General features: G+C 47.5%; 2 protein-coding genes and 1 long non-coding RNA gene across 6 annotated transcripts in view; 1 reads left to right on the plus strand and 2 right to left on the minus strand.

Annotated features, from left to right (window-relative positions):
- Nucleotides 1-4007, minus strand: part of LHPP (phospholysine phosphohistidine inorganic pyrophosphate phosphatase) — a 95368-nt gene extending 91361 nt beyond the window's left edge. For all 4 annotated transcript variants that reach the window (XM_063338399.1, XM_063338397.1, XM_063338398.1 and 1 more), the window contains exon 1: nucleotides 3868-4007. In XM_063338399.1, the coding sequence (XP_063194469.1) occupies nucleotides 3868-3983 (116 nt within the window). In that variant the 5' untranslated portion in view covers nucleotides 3984-4007. The remainder of the gene's footprint in view (nucleotides 1-3867) is intronic.
- A 5382-nt stretch (nucleotides 4008-9389) lies between these two features.
- NKX1-2 (NK1 homeobox 2) lies at nucleotides 9390-11294 on the plus strand. Its single transcript, XM_063338326.1, has 2 exons — nucleotides 9390-9621; nucleotides 10696-11294. The coding sequence occupies exons 1-2, from the start codon at nucleotides 9390-9392 to the stop codon at nucleotides 11292-11294; spliced, it is 831 nt and encodes a 276-aa protein (XP_063194396.1).
- Nucleotides 11295-11518: 224 nt separating this feature from the next.
- On the minus strand, nucleotides 11519-23237 carry LOC134517392 (uncharacterized). Its single transcript, XR_010071614.1, has 3 exons — nucleotides 22948-23237; nucleotides 18412-18486; nucleotides 11519-12899 (listed from the first exon to the last, which is right to left on the minus strand). It is a non-coding gene; the product is annotated as an uncharacterized LOC134517392 (long non-coding RNA).
- Between the last annotated feature and the right edge of the window lie 143 nt (nucleotides 23238-23380).

The following is a 23380-nucleotide window of genomic DNA, read 5'->3' on the forward strand; positions in this document are numbered from 1 at the left end:
AAGAGAGAACCACCCCCCGCACCCACCATAAATACAAAACGGACCAGATTCTGCTGGCAGGAATTACATTGCTACTCTCTCAAATACTAACTGAAATAACAGCATCACAGAATTTGGCTGAAAACAAGAAAAATAACGCAACAAATATAGTCTTAGAGGAGTCAAAATGGCTCCAGTCATATGAAACCAACAGCAAATTAAAATGTTTACTTACAATTTTTATTGGTGTGTACTATGTGTTGTTACACAAAGTTAATTGCTTTAATGGTGTGGGAGATGATGTAGCAGGACAATCTGAAGAGAACAGGTCAGCTGTCATATTATGAGAGTTCATATCTGTAGTATGGTATTTAAGATTCCTATTGGACATATAACAAGCACTAAAAGATTTTAGACATCTCTTTCAGCAAAAGATCATATCAATTTGAATTAGTCATAAAGTTCCCAGCTATCTGCAATTATGATTCTTTAATTGATACAAAAATGAATTAATTAAGAAAAGGAGCCGCTTTTAGCTTTAATCCGTCTGCTTGAAACCACCGGGCTGTACTATGATGCAGACACAAATATTAATGACCAACTGGCAATAGGATAATGAGTCAATAAAGATTTTAAATGGTGTGAGCTAGAACAATTACCACCCTAATAGGCAGATAAATAAGGCTACTTGACTTTACGCAAGGAAAATGGTTATTCTTAACCACTTATATTGAATGACCTGAACAAAATGTTTTGGGTTTTTTTCCTTCCTCGCACTTTTCCATACTCACTTCTGCTGTCCCCAATTTCCACAGCTGTGACCACTGCTTCTCTATTGCTTATTGACATGAAACTCCTTGGAGCTCACATACGCTAAAAACAACCATCCTGTTCCTAGCACACTCCCTAGGAAACAAGCTTCATGTCTGTCGGGCTTCTCTGAAACTCTGTGCATTTCCGGTATTTCAAGAGAAAGCCTGTAGCATCTTACATTTAGCCCAAGGCCAGAGTTTCACTGTTGCTTCATCAGCATATTTCTGACATTGCCGTAAGTTAAATTGTAGTTTACATTGCCTCCATATAGGAGTTTTCAGCAAATGCAGTGACAAAAGTTATTTAATAACAGCCTGCAACCCAATGGAAAATAAAGTTTAAAAACCCAGGAGAAAAAAAAAACCAAACACGTCAAAAGCATCTGGGGAACCATGATGCAGATACTATTGAATACATCCTGGCTTTTAAAGGAATTATCTGATCTCCAACAGTCATTATGTAGTAGTTGTTACTTACGTTTGGTTTGGCCATGCCTGGAGGCCTCACCTACGATCTGGGCTGCCCTGTGCTATGCACTGCACAAACTCAGCGTATGCGATGGTCTCAGCAGAAAGTGCCAGCCAGCAAGAAATGAGAGGATGGGGGTAAGACACGTTCTCCTGGAAGATGGAGAGCAGAAGACCCTCCTTCACTGACAGACCAGCTGGCACAGGCATCAGCTCCAGCCTCAGTGGGAAGCAATATTACCAGGAGGATCTGAGTGAGACAAGAAGTGAAACCTAAGGAAGTTTAATCCTGGTAGAGGCTGCCCTGGCACTGCCTGCCCCTTTGCAGGCAGAAAACAGGCTGTTCTGTGCACCCAGGGGAAGACAAACGCTTTCATTTTGCTACAAGCCTTTTCTCTCAGGGTCTCTCTTGAGTCCTGAGCCTGGAGCATAGCTACTGAAAGGCGCAACAACAGAAACTGCACTGAAATATTGCGTAAAGAGGACATGGAGGAACAGGAACAGAAGTCACACACGATCCCATGGAAAAGCCACGTGCCACAGGATTTCAATACAATGTTTTTATAAAAGCAACTTTTCCCTCTGCCTAATTTCACTGAATTCCCTTGGAGCACTGCTCTCCTGTCAGCCATCCTGGCATCTGTGGCTCCTCTTGCTGGCTGGGGCCAGCTGAGCACCACAAACAGGCCAAGAGCCTCAGTAACCTTAAACTCACTTCAAACACTGCTTTCTGACAGCACTGGAAGCTCTGATCCTATAGATGAAAACAGAAGATTCATCCAATGACACTTTATGTGCTCACTACATGTATTTCAAGAAACACGAACAAAGATATCATTAAAAAAAACAACACAAAAAAGCAGCAAAGACTTCTTTTATTACCAGCGCACCTGTTCTCCAGTTCTGCCTTTTCCATGGCGGCTCCACCAACATACAGGCATGTATTTAACTACACTCATATGATTAGTTTTAGCAATTTCAATATTTCCTCCTGTATATTTCCCTGCTCAATAACGCACTCGCCACAAGCGTGTCCGTGCTGGGTGGCCCCAGAGGAGAGAAGCCTCAGAGACGCTGGCCAAGCAGGCTGTCAATACTGCACACTAGCTCAGTATTTTGACATATAAAACATTTCAAGTGGGGTACACGCAGCAGCACTTGCCACATGGAGCAGATTTGGATTTTCTGCAGCGGGTAAGTGAAACATCACATAGAGCCAAAAGGCTCTTCTGGAAACCCACGACCTCCTCCAGCGGGGCAGGGCCACAAATCAATACGCGACTTTAAACAAAGACGGCCCTGCGGCCATTGCTCTCCCCCAGCCTCATCCTGCTCCTCTCGTCAAGCAGGGCCAATACAGACACATTAGCAAGTTAACCTAATGAATTAAAGTTAGTTAAGTTAAATAAATGAAATCACTGTCTGTTTAGCAGCGGTTACTTAGCTTGTGTTAACTGAATTACATTACCATTACTTTGTCCAGTTCTGGGCACCTCGAGACAGATATTGAGGTGCTGGAGCGAGTGCAGAGGAGGGCAACGAAGCTGGTGAAGGGCCTGGAGAATAAATCTCATGAGGAGCGATTGAAGGAGCTGGGACTGTTTAGTTTGAGGAAGAGGAGGCTGAGGGGAGACCTCATCACTCTCTACAAAAACTTGAAAGGACATTGTAGAGAGGTTGGTGCTGGTCTCTTCTCACAGGTAACAAGCTGCAGCAGGGTAGGTTTAGGCTGGACATTAGGAAAAAATTCTTCACAGAAAGAGTGGTCAGACACTGGAATAGGCTGCCCAGGGAGGTGGTGGAGTCACCATCCCTGGATGTGTTTAAGACTCCTTTAGATGTGGTGTTAAGGGATATGGTGTAAGGGTGAACTTTGTAGAGTGGAGTTGATGGTTGGACTCGATGATCCCAAGGGTCTTTTCCAACCTAAATGATTCTATGATTCTACCCAGCAAAAAGAGTTCACTCCCTGTGGGCACTGGCGAGTAACTTGCCGCAATACTTTGCTTTTAAGTCACTTACAAGCCGGGCAATCATTAACTGCAGCGCTGAAATTCTCTGTTTCTGCTGGGTTGCAAGTTCTCTGCAAGAATTCACAGCTAATTTGACACCAAAGCCAACCAATTTACAGAATCACCTTGCCAGTGCAAGCCATATTTTAAAAATTATTACTTGGGGAATGTACCAGGCCTCCTATACACCTCCTGCTCTTGCTACAGGTGCGACAACAGCAGTAAATACAAAATCAAGCGGCATGGGATCTGTCTGCAGTGCTCTAGGCTCCTTTCCCCGCCAGCCCCGGGACAGCAGATGCGCGTGACTCCCTCACAACTTAAATACGCCTAAAAAAAATACCAAAGCGACCGAAACATTGACATTTGCGGTCCTGTCCCACTCAACTTCACGCAGCGAACCAGGAGGCTGCGCAGTCAGGGTGGTTTCAACCCCCGACCGCCTTTGGGTGTCGCTCCAAAGCCCAGCGCCAGGCCCACACTGCAGGATTTGGGGCGCCCCCCCTCCCCTCACGCCGCCGGCCCCGCCTCGGCCTCCTCCTCCCCCCACGGCGGGGTGGGCCCGGGCCGGGCCCCGCCGAGCCGCCGGCACCCACCTGCGCACCGCCTCCACCGAGCCGGCGATGGGCACCCCGCCATCGCCGCCGCTGTCGTAGAGGACCCCGCTGACATCCAGCAGCAGCCCCCGCACCGCCCGCGCCCAGGCCGCCATCTCCCGCCCGCCCTCCTGCCGGGCCGGGCCGGGCCGGGCCGCGGGCGCTGCTGGGAAATGTAGTCCGGGGAGGAGGGGGGGCAGATTCGTCTGCCCGCCTCCCATTTAAGTTATTAATTTTTTTAAAAAACACCTGAGGCGGGTGGCTGAGTGAACGCAGTTTGGTTTTCCCAGCGGATCGCAAGAGCTTCAGAGGGCTGGAGCCCCTCTGCTGTGAGGACGGACTGGGAGAGCTGGGGGGGTTCAGCCTCGAGAAGAGAAGGCGCCGGGGAGACCTTCCAGCCCCTTCCAGTCCCTAAAGGGGCTCCAGGAAAGCTGGGGAGGGACTCTGGAGCAGGGAGGGGAGCCATGGGACGAGGGGGAAGGGTTTTACACTGAAAGAGGGGAGATTGAGATGAGATGTGAGGCAGAAATTGTTTGCTGTGAGGGCGGTGAGCCCCTGGCCCAGGTTGCCCAGAGCAGCTGTGGCTGCCCCATCCCTGGAGGGGTTCAAGGCCAGGCTGGACGGGGCTTGGAGCACCCTGGGCTGGTGGGAGGTGTCCCTGCCCAGGGCAGGGGGTTGGAACTGGATGATCTTCAAGGTTCCTTCCAACCCAAACCATTCTATGATCTTCTACAGCACGGCAAGTGCCCGGCATCTCCATCCACTGGCCAAATTGACTGCTCCTCACAGGCACTGCAAGCGGCATTGGCATCTGGGCTGCCCGCTGCCAACAGCCCAGTGCATGGGCTGGCAAACAGCATCAGCAATAAAAAAGCAGCCCAGCAAGTCAATGAGTGCTGGGGCTTGTTCCCTGTTTCACAATAAACTCCTTCGGACATCATGTCCCTGGGAAAAAAGAAATCCATCCTCTGAAATACACAGGTCACCTGAGTCAGACGCTGTCAAAAATAAAGACAACATATGTGTTTCCTTAAAAATTTATACTGCTTTTGTCACTCCTGGAAGGGCTCCAGACCCTCAGCGATACCTTTGCAAGAGCACCTCGGGTCTTGATTTGGGTCAGACTTTTCCAAAGCGATGAGAAGCTTGGTGTGCTTCCACCCATCCCACAGTCTCCCTTGGGACTGAGAGCGTGGTGGGACACTGTGGTGGTGCACCCCACCCCACATTCCCCCTTTAGTCCACTTGGTGCTCGGCGTGATTTCCACCCACATTTGAACCACAACACAATGGACCAGAATGTTATATCAACCCATTAACACCTCAGACACATAATGGTCCAACATAAAAGAAAGAAAAAAGTGGAGGGTGACAGACCAGAACTCTAAGGCAACCCCTTAGCACACCTGGCTCCTGTGACTCCTATCACTTGGAAACAATAATGGTCATTGATCACTGCTGACAACATATGGATCATGGCCCAAAGTTACGAGTGGATACCAGAACTTCAAGATCTATCAAGTTCTGGCCTTCTGGAACTGGTGGAAAGTACCGGAATATCCCATTGCCCAAGCTGTACCGCAGCGGAGAAGCACCAGAATATCCCATTGCCTGAGTTGGGCTGGAGTGGAAAAGTACCTGATGAAAGTCTTGGACCCTGTAAGTAGCGGTTCAAGCGAGACCGTTTGAGCTCTCCTGGATGGCAGTGGCAGCATCTCCCAAGTCGGGACGCCGCTCAGGCAAACACCTTGAGGATTGAAAGGCCAGGGCGAGTCAACCCCCCTTGAGTCTCAGTTATTGCCCACTGAGGAATAGCTGCCGATGCAGTGTGGGTATTTACTCCAAACTCAAAGAGGGAAATAGTAACCACAGGCTGGTCTCTCTCTCATCCACCTCTCTAAATATACGTTAGTTCTTACGCGTGTGGGTGTTCTTATGCTTTACTGGATGCAAACACTTTCTGTCCGTTTTTCTGTGAGCACACAGGGAGTCAAAAGGGGCACCCGTCGGCTCACTGGAGTCGCCCGCTGCGAAGGGACCTTTGGTCCAAGCAGTTAAAGACTGGGGGGGGGGGGGGTGCGACCCCTGGAGCGGTGCATGGTTGTATGTTTGTGCTCATATGCATAGATATCAATTTGGGATACCTTATAGTAAGTTAGTGTGAATCTTGCCATTTTTGAGTCTGTAATTAAGTCGCTGTTCAATTATTTTGTTAAATCATCTTGTAAATCCTTAAATCGGTTAATGATTAAGTGCCGCTAAAATTCAACCTCTTGATCTGCCTAAAATTATTAATAAATTTTGAATTGCTGCTAAATCATAACCGTGTCAAATATTTCCATCCACAACAGACGGCCACCGGCGTAAGGGCAGATTCCTGCAGAGCTCGGGTTTGCCATGTACCCCATATCAGGGTAGATTCAGACCAGATGTAAGGAAGAAATTTTTTACGCTGAGGTTGGTGAAACACTGGCCCAGGTTGCCCAGAGAGGTGGTGGAGGCCCCATCCCTGGCAACATTCAAGGTTAGGTTGGACGGGGCTTTGAGCAACCTGATCTAGGTGAAGTGTCCCTGCTCATGGCAGGGGGGTTGGACTAGATGATCTTTAAAGGTCCCTTCTAACTCAAACTATTCTATTCTATTCTATTCTATTCTATTCTATTCTATTCTATTCTATTCTATGCCATTCCGTGCCATTCCATCACACCCTGTACCACCCTGGGTGCCTCTGTGGGTCTGCAGGAACTGAAGCGGGACCAGATTTGTCCCTTGGGGACCAAGGCGCTGATCCACACAGCAGCAGAAGCCTGAGGAGACCTGCATCAGCTCAGCTGAAACGCTGACAGGGCCGTGCCCTGCCTCGATGGTATCTTCTCATACATGCCCAGCGTTTCATAAAGACAACCAAATAAAAAACACTGGCTTGTCATATAAAGAACTGAACTGATCCCCTGCGTTTTACAATCACGGATAAGATTTTATCAACTGTGTTCCAGCTTTACAGATAATATTGTTTTCTCCCTCGATAAAGTCAGAATACTTTCGTATTGCTAATACTATCAATAGCATGCCATGACTCCCAGAATATTTAAGGAGCTGTGGTGGAATTATAGTCCACTTTGTTTTAAGAAAAGCAGAGGAGCCCTGGCAGCATTGATTTGCATCACCGTTTCTGGAATAGCCTCTGGCTTCTCCTTAAAGATAGTATCTAAACTGTGAAATTCATTAAATAGACCCAGAAATGGATCAGGTTATTTAAAAAAACATCACTAATGGCGCAATATCTCAGCTGTCTCCACCGATAGTGAACATTGTCTTGGATAGTGTTATCAGTCCAGGACACCCGCTATGAATATTGATCCGCAGCTTGTTACAGCCATCACTTGCCGTCAGGACAGGTCAGGGTTGAAACCCACCTAGCATCAAAGCAATTTAAAGACGGCACTCAGGCTGAATGTTAATGCTGGAGCTGGGAAACGGACCAACTTCAAACAGACTGCTAAAACTAATCCATGAGCGTGTGCTTTTCCGTGTGTGCCTTCCTACATGCATGTCTGTCTGTAGGCTGGTGTGCACGCACGTGTTAAACCGGTGGTATTTGAAGATGTCTGCTAGCTCACAAATTACACTTTACCTTCTCAGCTCCTGCAGACGCGACGACTCAAACAGAAGTATTTGTAGTCTCGCATAGATCAGATTAGATTTTTTTTTCTTTCAAACATAAAAAAAATCTCTGGCACTGCCGAGGCTTGCGAGCATTCTTAAAATAGTCAACCATGCACTTATTTACCATATGACAACACCTCTGATTTCTCCATGCATTTTGAAACTAATGTTGTGCCACAAAAAGGATCTCCCTTGAAAAAACATTAATAGGATATTCACTAAGACTTCACATCCATTTCCTTTATTCAATCTCACTTCTGAAGCATGCTGTCCAGCACCCGCAACTGCTCCTCTCCCCTTCCATCTCCTTCTTCTGCACCTCAAGGAACTTTAAATAAATAAGCAGTACTTAACTAGCACACAGCAGTGTTTTCTAGTTCATACCGCCTTCATTTTCATGCAGGGTCCATCCCCAAAACGAAGCTTTATAGGTCTGTAACTCTAGTGTGTGAACTCCTCAGGACAGAGCTCCCTTCTACACGTGTGCGATATCCCATCCCAGAGGCCGGTGCCAAACAGGCTCTGGGATGCTGCCACCACATAATTAACACTAACAATTACTTGTAATCACATCGCCCTGCACATCTTCATCTCATCTTCTTGCTTTCCCGTTATCTTAAAGCCTGTGCCTTTGCAATGGCAAAAAGAAAGCCCAATTCTGCTGAGGCTGAGACACCTCTAAAGAGGAGGAGGGCTGTGATCTGTACACCTTCCTAGGAATAAAAGCAGGCGGAGCAGCAGATTCCCACCCAGGGCTGCCTTTCCTGGCCCCCTCTGGCTGAAGGCTGCCCCTTCATTTACATCTCAGCCTGATCTGTGGTACCAACAAACACAAAACTGCAGGTGAGGGAAAAGCATCCCCCTGAACAGGTACAGATGTGCAGAAATACATTGCTACAAGATTTTAATAAGCACGGCTGGCTGGGAGTGGTCATGGTCATGGGGCTGGTGCAGGGTGGAGAGGCTTGACCTGCTGTTCCCTACCATGTCCCCGTTACAGGTATGAACAGACAACGAGGCATTTCCACTCTGGGCAAGGATGGTTTGTCAGGGGGCTGCTCAGTGGGGCAGCTACTCCCCCAGCACAGGCATGCCTCAGTTTCCCTGCCTATTAACTGGGAACACTGCGAACGCCACGGGTGGGCTGCAGGAACTAAGACCAGCCCTTGGCCCAGAGCCTGAACCAGACTGACCCTGAGCTGCCCCAAAATGAGAAGCCGCTCATTCCTCCCTGTGGACCACTGAGTGGTTTCACATCTGAAACAGCGGCCGCTGGCAGAGGGAGCGCTTCGAGCCTGGCTGGAGCCTGCTCGGCGCAGCAGAGGGATGCAGGAGCCCTCCTCTCCTCTCTGGGTCCCTCTGAGACACCAGCTCGCCCCGGTGGGCCACCACAGACGCCGGGGGGGCAGCCGGTGGCTCTGCGGACCCCGGGGGACAGCCGCTGCCACGTGCAGTCGCATCCCTGCCCTGGCGGAGGACCCGTGTCTGAGCGCCAGGGCTCCGGACTGCCCCCGGCCCACCTCGCCGCGCACCAACCCCCCCCCGCCCAACCCCGCGGCGGGTAACGGGAAAACCCCGTCGCCGGGAGGTTGGGATGGAGGGATGGAAGGATGGAGGGAGCGAGCGCGGCGGGGAGGGGGCGCGGGGGCGACGTGCCAATGGCTGCGCTGCCCCCTCCTCTGCCCCCACCCCGCCGCCGGCCCCTCCGCCCTCCCCGCCCGACCCTCCTCCCCGCCGCTCACTCCGCGCCGTGCGGGCTGGGGAGGCGGCCCGGCTCCGCGCCCGGCGCAGCCCTCCGCCGGCTCCGCGCTGGGAGCCAGCAGGTCTCCGGGAAAGCGCGGAGGGTTGGGGGGGGAATGCCGGAATGCCCGGACCGCGGGGCCAAGACGGCCCCCATCCATCATAAAATCTCCTTCTCCATCTTAGACATCCTGGATCCCCAGAAATTCAGCAGGAGACGCGAAGCGGCCGCGGGGAGCCGGGGCAGCGCCCCCCGCTCGGGCGAGCGGGAGAAAAGTTTGGGAAGAGTTGAAGTAGGAAAAGACGCTGCTGCTCCCGGCAGCGGGAGGAATAAACTAGAGGCACATGGTAGGAACGCGCTCGAGTTTCTCCGGCCGGCGCTGGCGGGGCGAGCAGGTGGAGGAGGCGCCGGTGGAGGGGGACCCCCGGCCCCCCGAGCCCGGCGGGGTGCGCTCCCCGTGCGGGTGTCCCGCAGGAAGATGGAACGGGCAGCGGGGGGGGAAGGGGGGGGGGGGAGGGGAGGAAAAGGAGGGGGAGGCTGAACTGTCTCTTAAAATCTCGGTGATGCGAAGGGAAAAGTTATCCGTGTCCCGTCCCCCGCCCCGGCGTGCGGAGCATCCTCCGCGCCCGAGGAGGACGGGGCAGCCCCGGCGGCGCTGCCGCCCCATCCCGGATCCCGGCGGCTCCTGCCAAGGCACCCCACGGAGGATTTTTCCCCCCGGGCGGGAGGGATCGGCTGCCCCCGGCCGGCCCTGACCGGGTAATTGCTCAGCCCGTCCCCACCGGAGGATGCCTTAGCTCCCGTTGATCGATATCCTATTACCGACTCCCGCCTATCTCCTGCCCGCAGCTTGCAGGTGCCCACTTCAAACCTCCTTCCCCCGGCCTGATCCTAATATTGTTCGATTAAAACTTACCTTTAATAGATGACATCTATCGATCTGGCCCTCGCAAATCTGAAACTCCATTAGCGCGGGGATGGGGGGGTGAGGGGGGAGGGGATTTATTTCGCTTCAGAAGGGGACTTTAATAACTTCTTTTTTAATTGGTAAGAAATCCATATCGACGCCTCCCCCCTCCCCGCCGCGGATGCGATGGCACAGCGGGGAGCGCGGAGGGGCCCTCGCACGGCGGGTCCTTTATTTTAACGATTGCCCTTATTTTATCACGTTTGGGGAAGGGGGGGTGGGTGATGGAGAAGAAGAACCGGGTTTCGAGGGTTGGCGGGCGGTGACGGAGAAGATGAGCCGGGTTTCGAAGGGTGATGGAGAAGAAGAGCCGGGTTTCGAGGGGCGGCGAGCGGTGATGGAGAAGAAGAGCCGGGTTTCGAGGGGTGGCGGGCGGCCGGGCGAGGGGCGGGAGGAGGATACGCGGCCGCCCCCCGCCGCGTCCCCCCTGACGAGCCCCGCCATCTCCCCTCAGATGCGCACTCCCCGGCGGAGAGCGGCACCGAGGCAGCGGGGCAGGAACGCGACGAGGCGGGTCCGGCCGGGGACGGCACCGGGAGCGGGTCCGGGACCCAGCCCGCCGCCCGCCCGCCCGGTCCGGAGGAGCCGGGCTCGCCGCGGGGCGCCCGGCGGCGGCGGGCGGAGGCGGGGTGCAGCAAACCGCGGCGGGCGCGGACGGCATTCACCTACGAGCAGCTGGTGGCCCTGGAGAACAAGTTCCGAGCCACCCGGTACCTGTCGGTCTGCGAGCGCCTCAGCCTGGCGCTCTCCCTCAGTCTCACCGAGACACAGGTGAAGATTTGGTTCCAGAATCGACGCACCAAGTGGAAGAAGCAGCACCCGGGCACCGACGGGGCGGCCCCCGCCGCTTCCCCTGCGGCGGCGGCGGCGGCGGGGGGTGGCGGCAGCCCCAGCCCGCCGGGTCCCGGCGCTCTCCCCTTCCAGACTTTCCCATCCTACACCGCCGCTAACCTCCTGGTCCCGCCGGCCGCCCCCTTCCCGCTGGGCGGCGGCGCCTTCGCTCCCTTCCTCGGCCCCGCGTACCTCGGCCCCTTCTACGCCCCGCACCTCTGAGCCGGGCCGGGGCGGGCCGGCAGGCGGGGGGGCGGCGGGACCGAGATCCCCCGTCCGCCCGGCCCCCGGGCACGGCCCTCGGCCCTGCCCAACGGCTTCACTTCTGGTGGTTGCATGGCGATTTGAAGTGTAAGTTGGTTTTTTTCTAGTCGTCACAGCAGCATGTTTAAGGTACGCACTTGGACAAAGAGAAAAAAAAAACCACTGGATTTTATTAGCACGTTTGAGATGTAATTACGGGCGCTGGAGATGGGAAAAGTAACCCTCTTTACACATGCTTGACACTAATTCCCTCCAGATTCTTCTCTGAGTTGCTTTTTAAAACACATGCCAGCACATGTCTCAATCCTTGAGCGCTCGGGAGCCCTGGCACTCGTTACTACTGCAGTTATCCGGATGCTGGTGCTGGTGCACGCGGCCCTTTCACACCCATCCCAGGGGTGCTCGTTGGTGAAGATGTCCCCAGGCTCTGCTCTTGCTTGTGGGACTCGGTTGTGCCCTGTTTGACCCACGTTTTATTATCATTTCTGACTTCTGACCTGAAAACTGCCAGGTACCCTACCTGGAAGGGAGTTTTTGCCTGAGAAGGTGTAGGGAACCGCAGTTCCGTTCATCAGGTGACGAGTAGAAAATCTGCCTGGTCAGTGGGAAAGTACTCAGTTGCTGCTAATGTCCACGGCCTCTCTGCGTTTCTTTTCAGTTCGTTCCCAGTGACTTCAAAGGCTTTGGATGAGACGTCTAAAGATCATTCTTTTTGCAGAGAACAGTTGTTCTTGTAATAACACGGTGTTAGTGCCAAATGAGGCAGAAAAGAAAACATAAATCAGAGAAGATGATTACATTATTCATTTCTTAAAAATGGGGCATTTGTGGTAGAAAATGAGTAAAACGCCGAATTTCCAGCATGCCGAGACCTATTTTCCATAAGAGAAAAACACATGCTTTTTCTTTTTTGCTTTTTGGAGCATTTGTTAGAAAGGAAAATCACATTTCATCTTCATCGTTACAAGCACCGGAATGAAAAGGAATTTTAGCTGGGGGCTTATCTGCCCCTGAACGGACGGGAAGTAATTGGTTTTAAAAAAAAAAATCTGTCTCATGCAGTTTCACAAATTATTACAACACACTGTTCAAGACTGTATCTCCTCGGTCTCTTACGATGCTTTAAAGTACACATTGGCTCTCTAACCAAAAAACTTAGCTCATAAATCCTATCTAGATCTTCTTGTGTTTGTCTAAATAAAAAGGTTTTTTAAATTATTCCGTGTTGAATTGTTTTTAATTGTATTTGGATGAAGCAGTGTTTGTTTCCTGGGCTGCTTCCCCACTGGGTGCGGATCTCAGCGGTGCCCCACATTGTGTGTCAGCGGCTGCGATGGCATCCCACCTCCTGTGGGCCAGCTGCGAGGAGGGGCTTCACGGGACACCCCCCTGGCAGAAATCACCTTCCTGACTTCCAGCTTTGCAGGGAGTGAAGGTGCAAAACCTACAAGGTCTGGCCTGGGGAACGGTGGCTGGCCGGAGGGCAGGCTAATTGAAATTGTCTGCAGGCGTCTTTCAATACCGACGAGGAGGTCTTCTGTGTCTTCTCAATTATTTGTATAGCTATTAATAAAACAGGAAGTTCTCCTCAGGTCGTGATTTTGGAAATTGTAACTGTATCACATGCATGTATTTACTTGCAGGTTAATTAAAGTAACTTAACTCTAATTTGACTTAAATTAGGGTTACAAAGATGGGGGTCATTACACGCTCAGCATACATCCAGAGCTGCCTTGTTTCTTGGCCACTGAACCAGCAGTCTCAGGTGTCTGGGCCATCAGGATGCAGCACTGCTCACAAACCGGCTCTCCATTTCTACCTGCCTGAAGTCAATTAAGGGCTCAAGCCCCACGGGAAGAGAAAGGCCTTCTAAGCAAACTCATCTAGTCCATTTTCCCTGCCTCAAGTTAGGACTAACCAGACCTAAGTCCTCTTGACCTACTTGTAGCCTTCTACTTGTGAATGTCATCACTATGCATGCAAAAACCAGTTCTTGACTTCATTTGGCTGCCATTCTAAGACGTTCTCAGAGCATGAATGATTGGTCACCTGCAGAGTACTGAAATCTCTGACAAAAAAAGCCTGTCATTTGTCATATGATTGGTCTTCTTCCTTAAGAAGTGTAAATCGTAGGAAAAAACAGGGAACATTACCAATCAAAATAACTCAAATAGTGTAAATTGTCTCCTCCTTTGAGATGTAGTTTTGCTGTTCATAAACCTTTTCAAGGCTCTGTGGTTTACCAGCAATTTTGCCTTTGGCAAAACTACGTGAGTTCTATAGGAAATCCGAATACTTGATTCTTATGCAAGAAACGCCAGCCCCCTTTCCACCACTCTGTTTGGTCACTTCTATAGTCCTGGATTCACGAAAAAGATTGCCAATTAATTCCAGAGAACATAAAAAGCACAGTTACCACTTTGCACGACTCGCATCTTGTGCAGCACTGGAAGGGTGGTGCATAGCAATGGGACTGCAGATTTTGCGGCACTGATCCCACACCACCAAAGCTTTTCTGGCTAAACCCTTCCAATGCCCATTGGACAGACCCTTCCCCTCCTGCTTTCTTGCAGGAGTGGCTGCTTGGGCGGGTGATCTCTTTGGCTTCTAGTTTGGGATATGGCAACTGGCCTCTTATTAGAGCTGTAATTCAAAACAGCCTTGGAAATAGCAATTGCTGTCAAACACTGCATTGTCCAGATTATGCTATTCGCACTGGTAACACTTTTGGAAATGCCCCACTGTGTATCCATTATCTCTAACAATTCTGAATAGAGATTTGTGCAGTATTTTCAAGCGTAGACAAAAATTGACTTTACTCACAGCTGAATATAGATGTTAAAGGGAATCACAAGTAAGTCCCATGTTTAAAAAGCAAAAAATGCGTCTATATTAAATTAAAAGAGTTTTGAATTCAAATGCTCTAGAGGGAAGAGGAAAGCTAGTAGCCTCTCTCATTCCCACTGTATCATCCATAATAACAGTGTCTGCAGTGAGCGGCATCAATGGCTGGGTTTCAGCCTGCCCAAACTACTGGTGACTGCTGGGTCATGCAAGCCTAGGTAAAGCTTTGCTTACACTCTCTGTGTTTCTATTCCAGAACATAACATGAGCCTGAAATCTCACCCTCAGCAATAGCAAGTACTTGGAACTTCACAGGATGGCAAAAAAAAGCATTTGCTATGCTTAAGTTGTAGAAAGGGAAAGCTCTTGACTCATACAGTGTTCATCTCTGGGCAAAAAGCTCAATTCTTGTTTTGTACCTTCTCTCTGCACAGGCAATATTAACGGTCCAAGAACCACAACAGCACTTTGGAAAAAAACTTCATTTAACCTGATAATGAAAGAAGTACATGGGGGAGCACCACGACATTGCAGTTAGGGCAATGTTAGAAATGTCAGTTTAACTAGACTTTCAGATCTGTATTTAAAAACACCCATCAACCTCATACAGTTGGCTTTGCAAAGTCTGAAGAATACACTGAACAATTAAATACATTGAGGAACAAAAGATAAAATATATTTATTGAAATGTCAGTGACCAAGCATTTTTCATGAAGAAAACCAATATGACTTGTGTAATACATGACTAGAAAACTAAACTGAAGTCTGCTTCCTCCTTCCCTCCATCCCTCTTCTCTCCCCCCTTATTATTTGCTAGGACATCTGTAACAAGCTATGTGCTATCTACACACAGGCTCCTGCAACAAGCTATGTGCTATCTACACACAGGCTCCTGCGATGAGGATAGAACCTCCTGGTTTCCACCTGTGGACTTTTTCCTTACTGAGATCAAGCAGAACCATTTAGAGAGAGGCAGGGATGGCCCAAGACATGGAGCAGGCAGATAGAGAGCTCAGAGGCTCTCTACTGCTCTACCGCTCCCTGCTTCTGTCAGAACAGTTCTTTCAGAAGAAACACTACCACTGATTTTTGTTGTCACTGTGGAACATGTAAGTCCCACCTCCTGATGGCAGCCCAGGTTGTATTTATGTTGAAACGTATGTGGCAATGTCTTTTGGCAGATATTCTCTTGGCCATCTGCACACACAAATACACACCTGTGTTGTGTGGGATGGCTGATGCAAACATGGAGATTTGCTGTGGCTATTTGCTTTACGTACTACCTAGCAGGCTCCAGATAGCTATCACTGGACTAAACTAACTCCTTGCTCTTACTACTGGGAAGATCTGACATCTCAAAATTAGTTACTGCAGGATGGATTCCAGACGGCTTTGTTTCTGTAGGTTATGCACAAAGCAGGTTGTGTCCCTTTTAAAGATGTGGATATCTAATCCTACGTCATATTACAACAACAGGTATGCGCAAACCCAGTCTTGGGATACTCAGTCGAACAGCCAGACCCTTTTTATTGTTTACCTCATTTCATAAAACACCCCAGATACTATCTTTGGTAATCTGCCAGTTCTATACCACGTTCAGAAAAGCAATGAAAGTCAAGGCACCCATTTGTTTATCAAAGGCCTCACAAAATATAACAGCTGATCTATTAAATGCCTCATCAGCCCACTAAGTGGTCAGGTGACTCAGGAATGATTGAGACGCGTTGCTTTGGTCCATACACTGGTCACAAATGAGATCAAAGTCTGATTTTCAGCAGCTTTACAACTCACAGGCAGACTAGACGTCTAGTAAAATATTTAGTGGGTGAGATCCTCCTGAAGAAAAATTGATAATAGGGGTCTTGCATCACTAGACCTGAACACATTTTTTGTTTTCTAGTATGACCCCCATATCAGCTGAAGTCACCTTGAACAACTCTTTACAGCACTTTCTTGACGTGGAAAACTCATGTTCTGGGCCCTATTTCTGCTATTTCAGTAAAAGTTTCTGGGAAGATGATGATGTGTGCAACTAATTTGCAAGCTGCTTGTTACAGGTTTGCTTTAGCCTCTTAGTGGCATCTTTGCCATTTTATTTACGGGAGCTGTTTTGCGGTTACTGTGATTCATGAAGCCTGTAGCAACACTACCTTTACTTACTACTGTACACAAATATTAAACTCAATTTTTCTTAGATTTTCCCGTTCAAACACTGAAGAGTTCCCAAGCTAGCTTCTTTCTCAAATTGATCATGTCATTTTCTAGGGTCTGTGTAATGCCACATGAAGAATGTAATTAAAAATGTGGCATTTCATGGGGCTTAGGCACATCTAACCCCGCAGAGGATTTCAGTAGTAATCAAGATTCAGGCTTTTCCACCGAGCAGCCTCTGACGTACTGAAATACTTTCAGAGATACCAGATCTACGTACAAGATCAATACAAATAAAAGACTTTACTCCTTTCTACACATGCTGATTTGTTATGGTAGCTTTGATCATGGGAGTTATTTCACTGCTATTGTTTAAAGAAAGAAGCCTTAAACATTAATTTTTTTAAAAAGGGAGAGATTATACAGAGATACATAAAGTTTGCAAAATGGGAAGCTTAAAAGATGTCAGGTTTTGTATCTGTGGATCTTTAAGCACCTGACATAACAAATTGAGTGTCAGCTGAGTTGAAACCTTGTCCTCTCAGGTTAGGTCAGTTCTATGATGATGTCCCAACATCCAATACCTGTGCTGACACCTCTTGTTTAGTGTTTGTGTTGTAGCCATTAGACTGACAGCTTTTCTTACCATTCAGTCCCTTCCATTGAATTACACTCAAAGCCACAGGTATCGGTGAATTTAAGAAATGCTGCATTTCACTGAAATTGCTACAGAAAAGCATTAGTTTGAAGAAATGATAAATGAGCGGCAGAGAGCAAAGAATGGATTAAATGCTTTACTAGTTTATTTGTCCCTTCTAAGGGCCAGCCATACGATAGTTTAAGAGTAGGTAATTTCTGCCAAGATCTTTCTGCTTTCTGAAGATCTTACTTCCTCTTGGCAATATGCTTTCCATATTTCTGGCATCTCAAGTTGTGTGATTTTTGAAAACAATTATTATGAAAGAAATTGTTTTAAAACAATGGACTTTAATGCAAAGTCTTTTGTCCTAACATGTATGAAGAAAACCTGTAATTTTTTTAATTATCTGGTATTCTAGAAAATCTAAGGCTAGTTTAAAGCCCTGAACAGGGACGTTCAGGAGCTGACATCATGTCATCCCGAGGAAATGACAAGTGGCAGATGATGCAATAGTTACCTCTCTAATCTTTCACTGCAATGATGCCAAGTTAAAGTCTGACTTGGGCCAGGCATTATGTAAATTCATCAGTTTTAGACTACAGTAACCCTGTGCAGATATGTGTTCACCATTTAGCAAGATTAGCAAGCTTTATTGCAGCAATGTCAAACACTTGAACAGCAGGGCCACTGGGGATGTGCCGTGGTAGAATTTTGAGAAGAGTTTTCCAGCTCCTGAGATAAAGTGTATCCAGATGTTCGGTGCTCAGTCCTGAGATTAACCAAATTGACAAGATATTTATTCTTATTACACAGTTAGAAGTATTTATGTTCATTGCCTGTGTGCTCTCATGACAGTTATAGCTGCCATCTGGGTCAGATTTTGAAAGTCTGGAGAGCAGGTAAAGTAGTTGTCTTTTCCAGAAATCGCTGTCCAAATAAAATCCAAGAATGAAGAATGGAAGTTAGGAAGCAGAAGGTCTGCAGGATCCAAATCAAAATACAGTTGTACAAGGAAGAAGCAAGCTGACATATGAAGCACTTAAAAGCCTGAAATTCAAACTGTCTTAGTATCACTCTTGGGTTTTATTTTACCATTTCTGATTTTTATGCTAGAAAATGCCATTTATCGGGGTCCTGTGGATTCTCATTCTCCTGCCCACTTTCTGCTCTCATGGATCTCACACTTGGATCACGTTGCTGCTAGAATTGCATGTCAGAACTAGAGAAAAATCTAAAACTAGTCACTAGTGAGCTGAAGATATATAGCTTCTTTAATCTCTCTTGGTAAATATGAAAGTTGTTTGTCACATACTCTTTCCAGTTTGTGTCTTCTTGGTAGTGTGATGCCCAAGGAATGTGATGCTTACCAGAAATGTATATAGAAAGGCTCTTTCATTTAATTAACTACAAGTTCAAGAAATAGAAGAGCTTATCATTTACCTTTATCTAGGTTTCACATACAAGTAAAATGTCTCATCTCATTTGGGGAAGGCTCTGGATGCAGGCATCAAAAAACTGCAAAGGAAAATAACCGAAGATAAGTTCCAACATTGGCAGCAATGTTTAACAGAAGACAGTAACTTAAACTGTTTTGATTCTATAATTCAGTTATCCACACTGTCATCTAACAAACAGAATATCATTGAAATCTTTGTAAAATAAGCCCACATAGAGATCAGGGAGGATGAGTATTAACTATAGCTCAAGGTTTATCTTGCAATAGCAATATCAGCTCTAAGGGTTGTTTGTGGGGCTTTAAACTAGGTTAACTAACATCCATCCAATAAAACAGCACTATTTTGAGGGGGGTTGTGCTATGCTTTGCCAAACTATCTGCAAAGATATGAACTAAAAAAGAAAACTCTAACTGAACTTGAGAGGCAGATGTGCCTTGCATGCATTACAATTGGTTGCTCCTATGTTCTGACAAACAGCATCGTAAAATATTCTAGCTGTGCTTCAGGAAAGACTAAAGTCTCTTGTCCTTCAAGAAATGTCTTAATGTTGAATTCTGCTGTCGGTAAATAACCAGAATAACACAAACATGGGCCACGGAAAGCCATATTTCTATATAAGGCACTATCAAGAATCAGCATGAACCTCAACTCTCATTGATGAAAATGAAAGATTGAAGTGTACAAGTAGAAAATTCCTGAAATCCCCGATCTGTCTATCTTATCACCATAGCAATAAAGCACCTTCATCATCTTCTTGGGTCTTCCAGACATGTTTTCAAATAGGAGACATCTGCCACAGAAAAGTCTTACCCCTGCGTGGGTTTGGTATTATACCAGATGCTTTCTAACAGCAAGCAAACCAAGAAATGTTACATGGCCCGTGTCCCCACGTTCACAAGTACATGTGGTGACAAGAGACCCATCACTATGTACTGTTATCTTGTCAATCCTTGTTCAGAGATGACACAAATGTCTGCGAGGTTGGCCTGTAGAGTACAGAACACCATCACGCTCTTCTCAGAAAGCTGTGTGGTATGAAGTACCTGGCTGGTAGTCAGACCGGGTGTAGGTTGAGTTCTCCAGGGCAATATGCTAACCGCTAAGTTTTCCTTAAAATCTGCCTTTGGCACAGAGAAGCGTACTTTTTTTTGCTGAGTGGCAGCACAGTTTCAACAAGAGGAGAAAGGGTGAAGACTACCCTTGTGGCTTTCCTAGAGATTGGAAGTGAGGGTGGGACTGCCTTTCTGCCAGCACTGTAGACTTGTATTAGCTTTAGCTAATTATGAACTTGCACCTTGAGCCTCATGACTTGGATGAACTCCATACCCAACCTGCTGACTGCTCTGGCTCTCGCTCTGAGGTGAGGAACTCTTCCTCTGAGCTGAGTAAGAAATTACTGTGCCATTGAAGAACTGAACACTGGTGCTGCATGCCTAAATATTGGCTACCGAGGCACTTTGGACACTTACTGCAACAGACCTAACATGGTGTTAAACTCCAGAAAGGGTACTGCAACCCTCCGCTAGTGCTGTCAGCAGATCCCACATGCAGCACATTAATCCCTGGAGCACACTGAGCTTGTGCAGCTGTACCGACTTAGGAAGCCAAGACTGTAATTTTCTTGTATTGGCCCTACCTCTAAATAGCCACAATAACTGGGATGCAATTCCTCAGTCTCTTCACATGCTTAATTCCTGACGACTTCAATGAGCATTTCTGCCAGAGACAGAGCTGCAGAATTACTCCTAACAACTGGCATGACTTAACTTGTTCCTTCTTATAACTTTATGGTTTACTTACATGTCACACTGTATTTTCTGGATAAGCAGAATGAATATAATAGCCCTCTTTCCTCAAGTAGGTCAAGATTTTCTTTTTTTCTGCAGGGCAAATTACTGTAAAATGTGAAAATTTCATGTCTTCTTTTTTTTTTTATGTTTTGGTTCCTGTCATGTGGAGTCTTTTAGGTAGCTACAGGTAACTAAATAGTACATGTTAAGCTACTGCTTTCCTTTTTTAAATCACAGGGAATAACACATCTAGCTGAAAGCAACTGCTTCAAGATCTATGGTAATAGCTGCCACTGTGTGCAATGTGAACAATTTAAAATTCCAACTTGATAACATTTGTAGAAGAAAAGTGGGTATTTTCCGTGCTTTGATTGTAAGTGCCTAAAACAAAGGAGGAAAGAGCGTGAGTCACAACAGGACTACACCGATCCTATATAAAACTCTGTTCAAGCTTATACTAAGAAGGGGTTTGAAGTCACTCTCTCTCGTGTTGAATACCTACACTCCAGTTGACAGTTATTTTCTACTCATAATTTTTTTAATCACAAAAACAGTCCACACCAGCTTTAAGAAACACATTTAAATGTATTATCAATACGTTTTATATTAGGTATGTATTTGAGCACATAAACCTTTTTTCTTCTTCTTTCAGGCCTTGCAGAATCCAAAAGAAAGCAAACCCGTTCTTGCTTATTTGTTTCATTTTGAAACTCTGCATTTCAGACATGAATCTACAGGGTTTACGTGGGTACGTGATGGCTGTTTCCCTGGGAGTGAGGCTGGATGCCTGGCTTCTGAAATCACCTCTTGGGGCAGTACAGCTCCAGCTCCATGTGGCAAAGCCTGAACCCAAGATTCAGCACTTCAGCAATTGATCTTGATTGCCTTTAGTTTGCATGCTTTAATGTTTCAGGTATGTATTTTCCTCATATGATATGTGCTACTTAATCTTCTGGACAAATTCTGTCCTATTTACATTTTTCTGCTTCCTCTGAAAAATGCATGGCTGGATGAATTTAAAACAATTGGAAGTGTCCTGGAGAAAAACAGCATTTAAAGGCAGGTAAAAGGCTGCTCTTGAGTTGAGTGAGAATTCAGTCTATGAAAGATGAAAAAAATGTAGCTCCCAGTATCTTATTTTTGTGGCTAAATAGGTAGAAGACATCATTAGCATTACTTCAGCAAACTGATAAACTACCATGCTACTGAAATACCAAAGTTTCAGAAAACCAGGAGGCCTAAACCTGCATTTCTTACTCAGGAAAATGCCATTGATCTCATGGATAGTCTAACTAGGCTATTAATGTATGACAAAAAAAATCATATGTTTTTTCCTGACCAAGAAGAACTGGGACCAAGTACAATACTTAAAACAGATGGGTCACTGCTTATTTTAAATTTTAAAATTAAAAAGTTAGGCGTTTCACAAAAAATCATACCTTTAACTAGAAATAAAGGGGTTTCAATAGCTCCTAAGTAATAACTGCTTCTGGATTTAAGAAACTTGGCACAGTATAACCATGTGTTTGTTCAACAGACACGACTGTGAAATGTGTTTGGCAATTTAGCACCTAAGGCACAACCTTTTGGTGCTTTATGCATTCAACTTTGGCAGCAGATGTAGGGCACATTTATTGGCAGAATTAGACTAGTAAGAGACATAAATATATTAGCAAATTGAGCCTAACTGTATGTGTATTTACAAAGAGCACAGTATCATCTGTTCTACTCCCAACCCTTGCTGCATCAAGCTGACTGCACACTGGGAAAATTTTCTCTGAGGGCGTTGTTCTCCAAATGCATAAGCAATGCTGCTCCCTGACATCCAAGGCTTGAGCAATTTGGTTAGTAGATATGACAAGATTCAGGAATATTTTCAAGCGTAGGGTTGCTCTAGTGGGGGAAGATACACAAACTGTCTGTACTGTCAACCTAGGCTACCATGTTTTCTTTGTGGAAAAAAATAAACTCTTTTCCAGCATTGATAAACTTGTCAGGACAATTTATCAACAAAAAGCAAGAGGCGCTCAGAAGTCTTCGCTGCTAAGACTGAGGTTTTTGGGTTTTTTTACCACCCTAGTGAGGTGGGTAAGATAAAAAGTGAAATATTCTGTGTTTTTCTTTTGGATTAAAACTAGCACGTATGTATCAAACATACCTCACAGCCCAGATTTTCTGGTTACAAAATGCTGTCCAAGTGTAATTTAGCCTGGGGAAAGGTCAGGGTTGAGCTGGCTAGTTACAGCCTGCCCCGGCTCACTTGCTAGCTCCCAGCTGAAAGCTCTGTGTGAGAGCAAGCCAGGCCCTCCTGCAGTGGACCTCACCTCCCTCCTTCCAAAGGCAGCAGGGCGTGAAGACTTGGGCTCCGTCAATGCCAGGCTAGCGGCAGAGCCCATCAGCCTGTTCCTGGTGCAGCACCACACTGCAGAGGCTAGGGGGGAAGTTGGTGGATTCTACACGTAGGCAGCAAACAGTTGGCACAGCAGCTACGTAAGAAATTCATTAGCAAACTTAGTGAATCCCTATTATTTTTTGTATGCTGCAGACTATCCAATATAAAAAGGAACCAGCTCATGCACAGCTCTTGTAAAGGGAAAGAACAGCACTTGCTTCTGCTATCCTCACAGTATCACTTCTCATACAATACCAGGGGAGTCAGGGCCTTTGGACACCACTACCCGTGCAGGTGGGCCACAGGACAGCTGAGTTACCACAAGTATCTTACAAACCTTCCATTTCCACAATTTCTTCCCGGTCCCTTCCAAAATCTGTTCCCGTGCTCGCCCTTTTCCACAGCGGCTTCCCAGACGGGGGCAAGCAGGGCCAGGGGCCGACTGCCACTACGGAGGAGCCGGCTGGGCGGTAACAGCCGGCGGGAGGGCGCTCGGCCTGGCCCACGGGCCTCGCAGGGCCGGGACCTTCAGCCCGCTGAGGGGGGGAACTTCTATGGCTGCAAAAATTGCCCCCAAGGCCCAGTTCGGTGGAGGCGCCGCAGCCTGAGGGAAGGGCTGAGGCGGCGGCCGGCGGCTCTGAGGGAACGGAGCCAACGGCCGCCTGGGCGGGACCTTGTCGCGCCGGTGTGCCGCCGTCCCATCCTGATTGGCTGAGCGCTGGGGCGTACCCGCCAATCAGGAGCAGCTCAGCCAATGGGATGCGGCGGCT

This window comes from Chroicocephalus ridibundus, chromosome 6, assembly GCF_963924245.1.
Source record: "Chroicocephalus ridibundus chromosome 6, bChrRid1.1, whole genome shotgun sequence".
Lineage (NCBI taxonomy): Eukaryota > Metazoa > Chordata > Aves > Charadriiformes > Laridae > Chroicocephalus > Chroicocephalus ridibundus.